We start from the raw sequence: 17272 nt of genomic DNA, 5'->3' as shown, positions 1-17272 counted from the left end.
TGGTCTGGCATCCAAGATGCAACCCATCACAGGCTGTGGAATCCCCCCGGAGGGAGTCCAAAGTCTTCTCAAGTGTTGGCAGCTATTGACCGGAGACATTTATATTTCACTGAATCGTTCAGAGACTGAATAATTCATACTTGAGTAATTAACACTGTCTGCTCAATACAAGTGCTTCTCAATCTTCCCCAGCCAGGATGAGTAACAGAGTGCTTGTAGTGTCTTCACACATACTGGTATTCCAGATTTTCACTGCCTGGAATAATAGAATTTCATTACAGTTTTTTGTTTTTTTTTCTTTTCATGGAGGTTCAATCTTTAATGCAAAGCAGTTTTGTTTTTCATAACCTGGCTTGGTTGTAAGAAATGGAGGGAGCGTCTGAATGTGAAATTTAGCTGAATGAATGGGATGTGAGTGTCTGTGTCATCAGTAGTGAGAATGAAGGATGAGTGTAAATGTGGTGTTGATGTGCAAAGAAAACCCAAAAGCAATGCAGGCTTCTGGCAGGAAGCAGAGCTTTTATTTCCTTCTGGAGCGTTGGACCCAGGTGCTCCAGAAATTATCAGCAAACTCTTATAAATACCCGGCACCCCTCTCACTGAGTCATATTTCTAAATGTGAATCTGTCACTGAGTGTTCTGAAGAGACAGTAGGCTTAATGATCCTGACGCCATACTTTCCACATAGTCTCTCAACCTAGTTTAATAGTGCCGAGGATATGAACCATTGACTGGGCTTACTGTGGCATGCGTAGCAGAAAATAGAAAACAATGGTATGGGCTTCCAGAGGCGAGGTGACGGCTTGTCAGGTGGACGGCGCGGATGGATGGAAGTAAAATTGTGACTGACTATTGATTCATGAAGATCTTCCTGACATCTCTGTCTTCAGTCAGTGTTTGGCAGCGCCACACAGCTGGGGAATCTGTGTCGGCTCCAATCAGATTAGTCACTGTACAGCGGAGGATCGAGTCAGAGCCTCAGAGATGATAACAAACTCTGACGCTTGCTCAGTGCTATTGATTGCTACTATACAGCCTCTCCTGAGCTGTGAGAGCGAGCAGGCAGTCAAGACCTCCGCCTTTCACCAGGGAACACCGTGTTGTTATTTGCAGGGTTTTTATGTTGTTGTATTTTTTTCTGTTCTGAAACCTTCTTCTGTTACAGCCACTACGCTTGTTGGAGCTTAAACAAGCACAGCAAGTTTTTTTGGGGGTGGGAAACATATGAGTCAACGCTGTAAGAATTGAATCTTTTGACGCTTAAAGGTATTTAATTTATCTAGAAATTAGAGGGTGTCACAGTTGTTTGGGCAGTGATTCAAGGATGGGCTTGAATAGTCCAACAACATCCGGAACAGGTCAAACACTCATCCACACACACTCTCATTCACACCTACGAGCTATTTAGAGGTGTCATTTAACTTCACATGAATGTTTAATTAAAATTAAAATTAAAATTAAAATTAAAATTAAAATTAAAATTAAAATTAAAATTAAAATTAAAATTAAAATTAAAATTAAAATTAAAATTAAAATTAAAATTAAAATTGATAGATGGATAGATGGATAGATGGATAGATGGATAGATGGATAGATGGATAGATAGATAGATGGATAGATAGATAGATAGATAGATAGATAGATAGATAGATAAACATAGGGTTTATGAGTTAAGTCTACACATTACAATATAGCAGTAATCTTAGTTCAGTCTCTCACTTTTCGAGAGTCACTTTATATTTACTGATCAGAGCTTGTCCTCTACTGTTCTCTGTACGTGAAACATCATACATACATCATTAGATTTGTGGTGAGTTTGTACAGCGTGACATTTGAGTGATGACTTGAGAATATCCGGGGGCAGTGGCAAGGAGTTATGTTAAGCAAGATCAGCCGTTCCTTCCAGATGTTATGATGGGCCAACACGAGCGCCGGGCCTCCTCGGGCCATGACATGTAAATGTTAATGCCGTCACGCGTGTGCATATTCATGAAGCGACGGAAGAGAAGAGTGGAGAGTTCAGCTTGTTATGGGCGACACGCAAGAACTCTGTCTACGTCAGTTCGTTTGTGATCGCCTCCTGCCGGAGTCAGTTTTATGTAATTAGCTCACTGCAAGCGTGAGGAAAAATGAGCTGCTGTGGGAGATTTATACGGGAACTGAAGCCTGAACCAGCAGTGTTAGATATTTGATTCATCACAGATTGTCTCTGATACATTCTCAGCATATCAAGTTAAGGCAAAGTGGGACTTCAGTTCAGCATTGACATTCAAAAGAAGTTGTCCACCGACTCTATTCTTCACTTCATAGTGTTGAAATTGACGGCTTGTAAAGAAACTGATTATCATTAAGGAACTAGAGTAGCGCCACCCTAACTCACACCGCCTTTCACTGGCATGTCATCATTTTGGGAAAGTAAAAGTTAACCTCTGTTTATCAAAGGTCAACTTCCTTTCCTTTTCAGAGAAGCTAATAAACATATCGGTCCATTTTGTGAAGATACACACATTTATCATCTCCGACAGTGATTTATTTATTTATTTATTTATTTATTTATTTATTTATTTATTTATTTATTCATTTATTTATTCATTTATTTATTCATTTATTCATTTAAATCATAATATTAAACCGCTCTTGTAGTTTTGATGCCTTGGGCAGAAAGCTATACTGGAAAATAAAGATAAACGCTGCATCTCTTTGACACTCTGAGAGCAAAAATTGTGCTTGTGGGTAATTTTCCCAGCACTTCAGTCTTGTACAGTACAGTAAAAATCTCCTGGGAGCAGTACAAAGAGGAGCAGTGGCCCTGAAAGCACCACCCCCCCCCCCCCCCCCCCTCCCCGCCCCCCCACCCAACCCCCTTCTTGATAAAGCCATTGACATTAATGTGATATTTCAGAGTGCCTCACTCTGTTAATTAGTACAGTCATTTCAGTAATTTGAAATCCTGATGTTTTACCATCCGTCTTTTAACATGCATACACACCAACCCACAAACTGGCTTATAATTTTTTTTCAACTAAAGAGTTTGTGTGTATTTTCTGAATTCCTGTGTCGTTTTAATTGTTTTGTGGTGAAGGTGCACAAGTAGTTTAGATATTATTTACTGAAATATCAATGAAAATCATGTAGAGTTTGAACAAATCACAAAGATTTCAGCTAAAAGGAACAGTTACACTGCGGTTCTGTGATCTATGAACTAAACAAACTAATAAGCTTCATGGATTAGAAATGTGATCCTGGTTCACAGGTTTAATTATTTATTGGGGCCTACATCCCAGATTGTTTCAAGGTGCATGTACACCACAAATGCAGACGAGGGGAAGGTGCTAACAGGAGCACACACACACACACACACACACACACACAAAGAAAAAGAAAAAAAACACCTGGGAATTTCCTCTACATGACATGTGTGTTGTTGTTTTGTAAAACAAACAGTGGGGAATATGAGAATAGATCAAAATGTTCTCCAAATGCAGATATTTTCATCTCAGAACTGGGGTCAGGAGACTTACTAAACTTTGACTGTCGCTCCAAAAGCTTTAATGTTCATGTTCAGCTGATGTTGGTGTCCTCCTCACAGACCAGATTGTGGCACTGTGGTCAAAGTTCTGCTCCAGGATCCATCGTGTTGACATTCTGATCCAGCTGGTGGGACTGGGGAAACTAAAATGAGCTTGTCAATTGTGAAACTCGGTGGAACCAGATGTCCACTCAGCACAGACAGTGAAGAAATCCCTTCAGTCCATTATTGCACAATCCTAACTTGTTGGGACTATTTGTGTTTTTTCTGCATTAAGGATTGATCTAGTTATGTCTATTGTGGTGGGCTGTCATAAATGACATATCAATTTAGTTTAGGTAACTTGAAAATCAATAAATCACTCGTATAAATTATTTTCAGGGGGCTGGTAAAGTGGTTAACATTGGTGCATTTGAGGTCTTTCTCCTGGAGCTTCATGGATTAGAAATGTGATCCTGGTTCACAGGTTTAATTATTTATTGGGGCCTACATCCCAGATTGTTTCAAGGTGCATGTACACCACAAATGCAGACGAGGGGAAGGTGCTAACAGGAGCACATACACACACACACACACACACACACACACACACACACACACACACACACACACACACACACACACACACACACACACACACACACACACACACACACACACACACACACACACACACACACACTCTCAGCCAAAGCTTCCTCCTGCCGATAATGACCCAGAGACTCGACACTATCGCGAGTTCCCAGGAAGAAAGGAGTGCAGATCCACTCCTGGTTCTGTCAGCCGTGATGCAGCGGGGCTGACACATGCTGCCGGCTCAGGAGTGCTCAGCCACCGTTAATGAAAAGTGGAGCTTTCATCCCTCCTGGTCACTCACAATACTCACCGTTTTCCACGAGAATGTCACAAAAGAATTTGCAAAAAAGCTATTTTGGACGCAGTCAACGAGGTAGAAATGGGTCAAATTGCAGTATTTCCGACCTGCGCTCTTCAAATGATGCAGTTTCAGATTTCCTGCGATCACATGACAAAGTATTTTCACAGTTAGTTCTAGAAGTGTCCCTGCCCTCATGTAGAGTCATTTGTGTTCCCAATGCAGCACCCACTAGGGAACCATTATTTTCTATTGACCTTGTCCTTTGCACACAGCGATTCCTCTGAATACTTTGGTGATATCAGGATTGTAGATGGTGGGATCAAACTACAATGCATGATGCAGAGAAACGTTTTCTCTGAAGCTCTGATTTCAGCAGATTGGTTGACCTTTGCTACCGTCACTTGATAGAGCCTCTCCAAACAGCTCTTTTAACAGTCGCGTGAACTTCTTCATCCAGTCACTAATGATGGACGCAGACAGTGTGGCACCTCGGGAGGGAGAAAGGTCATGGGCCCATCACAGGGGCAAACACAGAAACACACCCCGCTGTGAAGTGGTGAAGGGAAAAGGTGAAGCTTGTTTGGATTGGACTGCACTGACACGCCTCTGAATGGTTTATGAGAAACACCTGCGTGATTGTCTGGGTGCACAGCCATGTCTTCAAGAAGGACACACACCCACAGCTTGGGTTTGATGGTGTGACCGATAAACCACAGCACAACACTTTATTGAAAGTTACCCCGTGCAACCTAAAGAAATTGTTGAGGGCAGAGAAGCAGCTAGTGAAACAAAGAATAATTTTAGTTAGTTTTCTTTTCAGCTATGTTCTTAAAAAGCGGCAAACAAGAACATTATTACGAAATATTAACTGTCCAGCAACCAAAAAAGGAATCGACTGAAGCCTGCGGCTTATTTTGCCGAGCAGTCAAAAAAGGGTGAAGTATTAAAAAGTATTTATGGGGGTGATTGTTGGATTGGTGATTGATGAACGTATCTGGATGTTTGAAAGTGATTATCTTAGCTTTGAAATGTAGTTAATGTTGTTGACTTACTTATTTAAACAAATATTTTTTCATAGTCAGTGCTTGGGCAATTTGGAACTGTTGTTTATGTAGGAAATATTAAACCTTTCAGTGATTAAGTCACATACACATTTGTTATTTGCATAATATACTTTGTGCAACAATTAATAATTGTCTTTTTCTGTTAAAGGTTTTCCACCTACAGCAATGACAAACTTGGGACTGCGTGCAGGATTTGTTTAAGTTGATCGCCGCATCCTGAAACAACAGTTCTGGAAAAAGAAAAGTTGCTTCTTATAGTTTGTATGGGATCTAGTGACTTCTGCATGGATGCTCATCCTTTCAAGTTGGGAGTGATACTAATGAGGTACAGACTTGACACACACACACACACACATACACACATAGGTGGAGAAAAACCATGCGAGCACAAGAAGAATATGCAAACTCCACACTGGACTGAAGCCAGGAACATTCTCCCAGTGTGAGCCACTATACTGTCATTGCATCCTGCCTATATTTACAGTTTAGACATCATCTCTGCCTTTTTGGGATTGGGGTGGGAGATTATCTGTCCAGCAGGTGAAATATAGCCTGACACTGACATGAGGGATATGAAAATGCAATCTGGGGAGCAGCCAAGTCAATTATGTGGAGCGTTAGGGTGGGGAAGTGACAGAAATACGACATCATGTCTCACTTTTTGACCCTGACCTCCTTCAGTTTGAAATAACTTGCTGACCCTGCCCTGAGCTTTGAAACCGAGGTCAGTGAGCTTGAGCTCCGAGACTCTGAGATGGATGAGCAGTTACAACAGTATTAATAGTATTTGATCAAATCCATCACTTATATGGTTTCATTTTAAGCCCTTGGCTTTTATGGCCGTCAAATTGCTTCTCTGCCACATTCTTATTCGTCATGATGTTCAAGATCAACAAATGAATATCACACTTGCATTTCCTGGTGCTCATCTCATGGGCCTGACCTTTGCTTTATTGTGTCGCATAATCTCAAGAAAGAGCTTTCAAAATCTGTTCAAGTCAGGATAATCTTTATTTCGAAGTCCGAAAAATAAGTTGGTAAAGTTAAAATTCCATCAACTTTTTAATGATCAGTGAGGTGGCAATTTTCTGACAAGGATAAATGCCCACATTTCTGGCACATATTGAATACATTGCATGTGAGGAATACCATTTATATGACACTACAGACAAATTCTCCAAAACACTTCCTTGACCCCCATGATAGCAGCTTGTGTCTGCTGCCATCAGCACCAGTCTGATTACCTTATCAGCCACTCTCAGAGCTCGAATCGAGCCGGCACCTAGAATCGGGGGCCAGCGGCTCACCCAGCAGCACAATATTGGGGCATTAATCACCCTCCAACACCTCGCTGCCTGTCCCAGAGAGTGATCTCTGGGACTGATCCCTGCCTACCACACAGGCTCTTCCACTAATATAACCTTGGGTGATTTTTTTAGTCTCTGCAAGTAGCAAATCAAGCAGGTACTTCTCTGTTGGTTTGGCGCCCCCGTCCCATGCAACTGATTTATAAGTCAGCTATAAGTGTAGGCACAGTGTGTGCCTGTTTCATGTGATTGGAAATTGAGTTTGAAGGGCCGTGATGAATCCGCCCGACCAGAAGAAGAACTGGGCGGCAGCGCCAGAAAACTCGTGTGAAATGTCCTCTGGATGACGCGTAGCACTGCACACAGATAAAACATTAGTGGGTGAAACCATGTTTAACCTTTGGCAATTTGCTCCTTACTATACATCCAGTAATGGGTAAGAATGCACAAAAAACAAAGATGCGTGATATCTCAGCAAAAAATTCAATTATGCTGGATGAATCGGCATAGATGATGTATGAATGTGTGGACGGAAGAATAAAACGGTTGGCGTAGTTAACATAGGGCTTTACGTAGGATTGCAGCTTTCCAGAAAAGTAGCAAGATTTGCTAAATGTCATATTTTAATGCACTTGCATGTGCCTGAAGAGCATTTTGAAATTGCCCGATATCTGAATGGAACACTTTACTTGTCTGGCTTCAACAGGGTTTAATGTGTTTGAATGTTACAAAGGGAAATTTGTGAGAGAAAATAATCAGATATCTGGTAAATGGAGGTATTTTGTATTGTGTTCCAGTGAAAAGACATTTAGATGTGGAGACTCTGAAACTATTTTGATACTTTATAGTCGCATCATTAAAGAGAAAATACTGTTCCTTCTTTTTGGCCGCATTATTTTTATACCAACAGTGGTTTGTTATGTCAGCTTAAATTTTTTTTTTTACATAAAATATGTACTGTATCTTATGAAAGACCCTTAAAACTGGTGTTTCTAGACATTTTGGACCTCTGTTTTAGCGTATTGATATATTGAAATAGTAAATAGTAAATGGTACATTATATGATGAATAATTTCATTCATTTTAATGCTGGATAATTTTGAATGCATTATTTAGTGTATTAATAATGCTATAGTTCCTTGGATTATTTTAATTTCTTTTTCCAAAGTGTGCATTTTAAAGTAGCCAGTGACATACGGAGACATGCTTGTGGAGCAATGTCGGGGTACCGATGCATTTTGAAGCAGAAATATTGCAATCGGCAGACAAAAAGAAGTGGTTCAGGGTTATTCGGTGGCAGAGGGTGATTCGTGCTGTGAAGTGACATCAGAGGTGACAGAGTGAGAGTCAGGAGTTTGTCAGAAGCGCTGAACCAACCGGGCCCTGGGGGATCGCTTTAAACCGGGCGGGGATGGACGTAGCGCTGTGGTGTGACGCCCTGCTGGAAAGGTCAGAAGGGGCTACAGGCCGTGGACACAGTGGGAACACAACCCACTGACATTTACGCTCTCTCTCCAACCCTCCTTCTCTATACCTCATTCCCAACATACATGAACATGTCTGAGCTGGTATGTGAGGAGTCACTTAATTTAACTTTCTGAATTCTTAAACTGTGCAGAGATTGTATGTTCTCTCTGTGCACGGGTGAGTTTTTTCTGGGTACTCAAAATTTCCTGGGAGTGCAACTGTGTCTCTGCAATTGCCCTGTGATGGATGGATGGATGCGTTTTTCCACTGAAAGATTTCTCTTGTATATTTTCAGTCAATGTTAAAGAAGTTGCATAATCTGAAGTCTTCCACTGTTACTCAAGATGTTTGAGCCTTATGATTTGTAACAACGCTGACATCTAATCAAGACAAATTGTAATGTCATTGTGTTGTTGTTTTTTTTGTCTCCTCAGGATTATATCTGGACGACGCTGCCTATACGTTAATCGAGAAGGAATGAATATTCAAGTAAGTTGCTTTATTCTTTCCTGAGATGAAAATACTTAAACTGACCTCCCAGACCCTCCAGCTCTGTGGGTTGTCTGTTTCTATTGAATCAAGCTTCTCTGACGTTATACATTGGCAACCACATAAATAAATATATTATTGAATATTGCCACTGAATGTTGTAGATCATTCAAATCAGATCTAAAAATGAAATAAGCTTTTTTCTCCCCACAAATAGGTGGTCCACAAACAGATGGCACTAAAAATCCCTGTCTTTCAAAAGCTATATGTTCAGATTTATTTATGGTAACCAAATACATGGATCATCTCAGCATTTGCAAGCTAGGAATTACTTAAGTATATCGATTCTATCTATCTATCTATCTATCTATCTATCTATCTATCTATCTATCTATCTATCTATCTATCTATCTATCTATCTATCTATCTATCTATCTATCTATCTATCTATCTATCTATCTATCTATCTATCTATCTATCTATCTATCTATCTATCTATCTATCTATCTATCTATCTATCTATCTATCTATCCACGTAAGTAATAACTAGATTGCCTGTAGGAAATACAAAATTGGGTTTAAACTTTATGAGAAAAGAGTATAGAAATGAGGAGGACTGACACAAATACATTAGAAAGTAAAAGGCCAGTACCAGGATCGATACACCACTTTTAATGGGATCTACAGATGTGACGTGTTGCAATATTCAGTGAAATGTTTTTGAAATAATTAAAAACAAAAACAATACAAGACCAACAAATGTGTATTGTTGTTCTGGATTGAACTGCTTGTATGTCCTTTGATTAAAATAAATCAATGGAGACATGTTCTTGATTAGAGTTTGGTTTACTGCAGTGTCAATGAAGTAGCAACCAATACAACAGAAATCCTTCTTTAGATATTCCAATAATTTGTTCATTTGAGCCAAAGCTGCCGGTTGAAACTGATCAGTGTGCCTTAAACGTCTCTGGAGGATTTGAGCATGTGAAGAAACTTGGAAGGGGGTCCAGTTTCCTCTAAAAATAGCATCCATATGGATCTGGTAACCCTCAACCTGCATGTCTTTTTCTTCTGCTGCTTCTGAGAGCCACAACCCTGCAGGACCAGGAGATGTGACATAACGCCCGCAGCAATCGGACTGGGATTGGACCTGGACTTTGTTGATATAAACTACTGCAGATAAAACACCAAAAGTGGATTAAGAGTCCTCGAAGAAAATTCAGACTTTTAGCTCTGAACAGCTTCTTGTGAATTCAAATAAAAGATAAGGTTTACCTTTTAGGCTCCATCTCCACAGTTTAAAGGTAAGACTTCTCTTACACATCATCTATATAAACATTAAGGTGCGACGGATTTATGCATGCCAACTTTCTGTGCAGAAAACTTTTAATCACTTACCAGAGCAGTAGGTTGTAATAGTCACTCCCACACGGTGAACTCTTATCATGAATGGATACAGCTTGTTTTGATAGTCAAATACATTGTTTTATACATAAAATTTAAATAACTAAGTGTTCTTCATGAAGTGAATAAATGTAGTTGTTTTTTTTCCCCAGTTGGTGGCATTTCACCTCATCATAACTGAGGTAATGACACTAATGTTGGTGCAACATCTTTAGCTGAACAGAAAACACATTTTAGGTTCATGCATATTGAGCTGAACCCATCTTAACTTCAACCTGTGCGTTCTTTCTTTCTTTTTCTTTCTTTCGTTTTCTTTCTTTCTTTCTTTCTTTCCCTTCCTTCGAAAGTAATTTGTAGTGTGATGATTTTGTTTGGTGGAAACGGTGTATACATGTTGTGGGAATAACAATATAAAAAGTGTTAATTTAACCCCATGTTTCTTTTATTGCTCATTTTATAATCTCTCGACTCAAGAATAAAAAAAGTATACTTGTGTGCTGCATGAACATTTAATAAAACACCTCGGATGGATGAGAGGTTTGATGGGACGAAAACGCGCAGCCTGGGTATGAATGGTCTGAAGCACAGTCCTGGTAAAAAAAAAAAAAAAAAAAAAAAAAACGACCACTGAATGAGAGCAACAGCAAGATGGTGTGCGTCATGCAGCACGACCTCCTGCTTTAATTCCGCACCGCGTCGACAGCACGGCGGCGCAAGGCGCGCAACTGGCTGCGTGCGTTCACGGATGGAGCGACTCGTTTTCATCGCGGCTGTGATTCCGAGGTCAAAAAAACAAACGTCCACAGTTGAGAATCGGCGCTGTGGCGGGTGGAGCGCTCTCACGTTGTGTATCCTGTTGATCCTGCCTGCGCGTTAAAGAGGAGCACGGGAGGAGGAGAGCGAAAGAAAAAAAAAAAGCCTCAGACAAGAAACGCTGGTCGCAGGAGCTGCATTGGATGGCATTTCTCAGATAGGACGCTTCAATGTTTTGACTTGTGTTGGTTTTTTTTTTTGTCTTTTCTTGACTGGAGACCTCTGGAAGGGGGAGCGAACTGCGCTACATTTGGCGGCTTCTTTTTTTCTTTTTAAATGCTCCGTTTTCTTTGTCACAGTAGAGTAGGTCGTGATTCCTTTTTGTATGCAACATAACAGGATTCATGGTGGGAGAGATTCCTTTCATCAATGTGCATTGATGTAGCAGAAAACGTGGAGGAGATAAGGTAGGTTCACATCGGTGGACAGGCTGAGATGTTGGTCTTCAGTGAAAGTATATGGGCTCTTTGTCGAAGTGTGCGTGTGTGTTTTGAGACAGCGTCTGTAGTTGGATGTTCTCATTGATGTCTAATTAATGAAAAGCTCGCAGACCGAGCAGCTCTCACGGTCCATTGTGTGGTTTCCTGGCCCCGCTGAAACGCTAAAAGCTGCTGATGTGTTGTGACAGGGAAAATGCAATTTTGATGAATATTTTCCTCCTCCCCTCACAGAACCCTTATCTCGGCACCTGGAACCTTTGGTAAGGATTTCACTGAGGACAGTCGGCAATTAGGGGGATTTCCATTCTTATCTAAATCGGGAATTACACATCCAAACTGGGATCTATGAGTGGAAAAGTGGCGAAGCCTAAAGAAGACAAGGATGCTTCCAAGGGTAAGAGACGACCCCTTTGCCTTGCGCACAGACTGCTTTATGCCCTAGAAATGACAGGCTTGAAGGCGAACACGCTCCCATTCATCTCCCGCATGGTGCGCCTTTTGAGGCTAGACTGGCAACAGCAGCAGCCACTGGATGGTGAACCAACCATTCTCCTCCCAGCACGCTGCATGTGGTGATTTCTGTGCGAGATCTAAAGCATTTGCTCCTGTAGGCCTACATGCTGCACGGATGTGTTGCTCCGAGATCACGTGCTTAATTTGCCTTGACTTGATGATCGTCCAAAATAAATATATATTTAAAAAAAAACGATCCGGTAAAGCGTAAAGTCACAAACGCTGCAGACCTGCAGGTCTACAGAAGTGCTCTCAAACGTCACGTTTCACTAAAAGTATCCTTTATACGGTTGTAAGGATAACAGTGGTATCTCGTTGCGTCCCTGGCATCCTGTTGAAAGGTCCCCTTTGTGTTTTTTCGCTCGCACCGCATCCGCAGAGTCTTCATTCTCATCACATCTGTGCAGCCACGATGCGCGGATCCTTCTCGGTCCTGCAACCCGACAAAATATGACATATGGCGTGAAAGACAAAAATAAAATATAATCAAAGAAAATAAACGACATTGTGGGAACAAAAAGCAAGTCGGTTGCCTTATGCATTGCCATGGAGACAGAGCGGAGACAGAGCTGCAACACTGATCACTGTAACATCCACAATGGAGACGTGCGCCGCACTTTACGCACCGACACACGCTGCTGCACCTTTGTCTTTGTGGTGCTGCTTCTATGAAAAATTAGGGGGGGGGGGGGGGGTAATTAAATAAATGTCGAGGACATGGAAGCACGTTGGATACGTACAGGGAGCACACATGTGTTTGTAAAGATAGAAAAGTATTTGAATCGAGTGTCTAGCAGCCTTCATACTGAGGAGCGCCCCCCCCCCCCTCCTCCTATCCCCCCAAAATGCTTTTGTGTGAAACGTGCTTCAATTAATTAATCTATTTGTTATTCTCGACAATTTCCGCTCATCTAAAACAAAACAAAAAACAAAAAGAGGCACTGCTCCATCGTCCTTCATCTTAAACATTGTATATATTTACTAAAATGTATATTTTTGCTCACCAGCGCAACATTTTTTTTTCTCAGTGTAAAATAACAACAAGCGCCTCTCACTCTATGGCAGCTTGCCTATTGCAGCATGTTTGTTTATTTACATTATAGCTACAATTGGATATCCCCGTTGTTGTGTCCCTGCTCTGTTCAAGGTGCTCACAACAAATCAATACACCTAACTGCTTTATTTTGGCAACACTGCTGCAAGTGATGGTGTCATTTGTTGATGTGACTAAGTGGTGCATACAGAAAGCTACTACGGATGCTGATACAGCACATCAACTGTGACCAAAATGAAACGTATAAATGGAATTATTAATGGACTACAGGCTATTGTACCTCACAGTTCAGGTTATATAATCTGTGCTAAGTAATGCACATTATTGTTGAAACACTGCCCACTCTTCTCTGTGACTAATTGTTTGATGTACATCGAATACCTTCACTCAAAGAGACAAAAGCAATATTCATAAGATGTTTATCATAGTTTAATTGGGGTTGAGCTTACCAGACACATCTGCAGTTTACGTTCAGTATAATGTATGCAGATGTAGTTGCATGTACGCTGATATTTTAATATATTAACTGCTATCAGAAATGGAATCTGGTGCACACTGTTTTTTTTTGTTTTTTTTTAGATAACATGCATTCAATATACTTTAATGTGCAGTGTCTGGCACTTAACTTTTAGAATCCAGACTGCATGAAAAAGTGATAGAAATACTAAGCTGCTATGTTTTTCTGATGATGCAGCCAGCAGAAATATGCTAAAAAGAACTGATTTCAAGATTAATCTCCGCAACAACTTCCACTGTCTTCTCCCAATGGAAATCAATCACGTGTGCACAGTTGATTCTTTTAAGCTCTACGGCAGCAGAAGCATCGAAGAAATTTCTCAGAAGGAATAATAATAAAAATAAATCTCCTGCTTAACTAAGTCCATTCAATAAAGCCTGTGCTATTTTTATAGATGTACTGCCAAAATCGAAAAACTGATATGGCAGGCTGATGTTGCCTTCCAAATTTAGTAGAGGAAGAAAAAAAAGAAAACAGTCTCTGCATCACTGTGTGGGTCACTTGGTGCCAGCTGTCCTCCATCAGAGAGTTGAATGGCATAAGCGCAGGGAAAATCACTGCTGACCCTGCCAATGTTGGTAACCACCTGTCCCACAAATTATTTCAGGCAAACAGTCCATTAAGGCCGGAACCACCTGCCATCTCCATAGCCTTTTTTCTTTCTGCAAGCTGTTGGTGTACAGAGGGGTCTGGTGACTTTGTCCCATATCACACCATGAAATATCAAGATGTTAAAAGGATATGCAGTTATTGCAGCTTCTGAAAACTGAGGGAATGGTTTGGAAACATTAACAAAAAAGTTCCTTTTGCAAAAATATTTTATAAAATGGTGACATGGGGATCGACAAGCAATTCTGCCTTGGTTAGAAAGGACCAATTTCAGTCTTGAATATAAGAATATAAACTGGATTAATGGAAAGGAAGCTTCATTATTTCCCTCCATGATAAATGATAATGAAGTAATGTTTTCTCTGTGGTGGTCCAAATTATAATCACGTGAACAAAACATGCAATTTTAATACAATGTCATCGGTTGATTTTATTGGGGACTCTGCTCACTCTCAGGCTGATTTCTTAAGGCGGGGAGGGGGGTTTCGGTTTCAGAGCTTCAGTATCAAGAGTGAATCATGTTGTGTGTTCTTGTCCCCCAGTTCTTGTGACGCTAAGTTGTGTAGACTGCGTGATGTGTCGAAGCGTGTCGCACAAGCTCTCTCAGCATTATAACTTCCATTGCCTGAAGCCTCAACAAGATAACTTTAGTGTATATGGATTAACACTTAAAGGGCACACGTTCAAAAGTAACTAACTATAAATAAGATGTGAAAAATGACGTTTTCCAGATAATTATGATATATGTACAGTATTCTTGCAATTCTGAAATTTCCTCCAACTGTATTGATCCCACACAAGTCACAACAAACTGTTTAGTAGTACTTTTTAATCATATACCAGTTCATTGTCATCAGATATATTTTGCTGTGTTTTATAGAAAATAGGAAATGCAGATACATCCAAATATTAACGTCACTTTCTCGTCAAAGGGTAAACCATTTTGCATTACAGGTGCATCAAAATTACAACCAATCACAGCGATTTTACCACAAGTTAAACAAACCTGCAGTTTTTTTGTCAACTGTATTGAAGTTATTCAGTTGCTCCATGTTCTAAATGCTTGGTAGGTGTTAATTTACAACTGTGTCTACATTTCTTCTCATCACTCTTAGACTTGGCGTCACTGCAGCTCATTGATAGACTTCCCTCCTGGGCTGCAAGTGTCAGCAATTGGATTCATGTCAGCCTCAAACTGCAGGCCCGAGTGTGGCACAAGGCATAAGTCTTGCATATTTTCAGGCAGATTAATTCAACACAAGCCCAGCCACCAACTGAAGTGAATCAATAGATATCCTGAGAGGAGTTTAGTTCTGCTTCATTAATCACAATGCCGGCAGCTTTATCTCCCACAACACTGACACCTGCTCTAATCTCATCAGCAATACAACCTACCCTCTACAATGTCATCAAGATATTTCAATCGAATCACCGGCTTGTCAAGAAACTTCTCCAAAGAGCATGTGGTCAAGAAATTAGATGGTATAGTAGTTTAACAGGAGAGACTTGGATTTTAGATATACCTCATGCGTGCGTGGGCGAGCCACGGCAACATGCTCATTTCGCAGTGCAAAAGCTTTTCATTTGGATGTCTTGAAATTCTAATCCCCAGGTTTGGAAAACTGCTCCAGATGAATCTTGAGTTCAGTAAGCCGACAGGATTGACTGCTATTCCACAGGGTCAGCTTAAACAAATAAAAGATTCATTTTTCATTCATTCTCCCTCTATCAAGTACATGTATTTCAGGAACAGTGCAAACCACAATTCGAATGGGCAACTCGACTACCTACAGTTGAAGAATGACGTTCACTCGTGACACTTTGTTCAGAAGGAGGAGAAACCCATAATTCCACCGCAGGATGTCGGTGCACTTCCTGTTTGTTGCAATCACACACCGAGGTGGGGAGAAGAGACATTGTCTTGATAATGCCTGTGTTGTCAGGATAGCAGAGTTGTTCTTCGTCAGATGTCTTTACGGTACAGACGCAGATCCGGCGACACGGCCTGCAGGAAACGGGCTCGCCTCCGGTCACAGGGTCTGATGACACTCGCATCTCTTGAGTGGCATCGGTGGCCTGCCACTCTCCATTGCAAACCTGTCTGTTGGTTGCTGTTTGACAACGCTGAGCGCCAGTCTCTTCAATTTCTCTGTCAGCATGGCTTGGGTGACCTGCGTGTGCCCTGTGGTCAGTGCACACCCTTCCGATTGGTGTGTTTTTTTGGAGATTGAGAACAATTTTCATTAGCGGAGCTTCTTTTCCATCTTAATTTCTCCATTTTTAAATGGAGTCACATTCCTCACTACATCATAACTGTTCTCTGCTTGAAGTCTTTAAATACCTGACTCTCTGTGCATTAGTCCACTAGCTGCTGGTAATCCACAGAGCTGCATGTCTTCTGAAGGGAGCTGCTTTGTGGACTGCTCCCTCAGTTTCAGTTAGAACATGCCTCCTCTGGTTGTAAATATGCAGGTCCATTGCATGTCGGTGGCATTTCTGCATGATGTCTTTTCCACTTTCAGATTTGGGGTCTTCCCATTTATACTTGTTCATCTGGACCCATTTTTAACGGCCTGTGCCTTTCTCTCTAAATAGTGTCAGTCAAAGGGATTTTAATCCTCATTAATAAAAATGTAAATTCATCACCTCTGCTGTAGGTTGACAAACGTCACAATATGAATGCATAATAGAAGGTTCAGTTATTGTAATCTCACAAAACAAAGGATTTTTTAAATTATTTTGTGTAATTGTGACATTTTAACAGTGAACGAAAAGCAGGAGTAATTTACTTTGACATTCACAGTGTTCAGAAATTATTAAAAAAAAAGAATAAAAGTTAAGCATTCAAATGTACGTTAAAGGGGCCGAATGCTGATAACTACATCTCTCTCTCTGTGGCCTGCGTCTGCGATGTCATTGATCCACTGATGCTGGAAAACAATCTAATTCCTGCTCCAAATTATTTCATCACAATAATGCCATAGATAACAACGATGAGGTGCAAGATTATCTGCTACCTGCAGATTGTTGGATTACGGCCTTTTTTTTTTACTTTCAGAAATGCACTCTATGCAGTAGTTAATCTCATCTGCAGTTAATCTCCCATAATTGTGGATACGCGAGTCAAACAAACGAGCAGACAACTAATGGTGTCCCTCAATAAGGCCAGAACAGTGACATATTCAGAAA

The 17272-nt window shown here is 40.8% G+C and overlaps 1 protein-coding gene across 1 annotated transcript in view; it reads left to right on the top strand.

Moving 5' to 3' along the window:
* Nucleotides 1–10950: 10950 nt before the first annotated feature.
* The window catches only part of fgf13a (fibroblast growth factor 13a), a 91463-nt gene continuing 85141 nt past the window's right edge, over nt 10951–17272 (top strand). Inside the window, exons 1-2 of the mRNA XM_080502558.1 lie at nt 10951–11357; nt 11622–11784. Of these exons, the coding sequence (XP_080358684.1) occupies nt 11736–11784 (49 nt within the window). The 5' untranslated portion in view covers nt 10951–11357; nt 11622–11735. The remainder of the gene's footprint in view (nt 11358–11621; nt 11785–17272) is intronic.

This window comes from Blennius ocellaris (genome assembly GCF_963422515.1).
Source record: "Blennius ocellaris genome assembly, chromosome: 9".
NCBI lineage: Eukaryota > Metazoa > Chordata > Actinopteri > Blenniiformes > Blenniidae > Blennius > Blennius ocellaris.
This window is presented reverse-complemented; position numbering and strand designations above follow the sequence as displayed.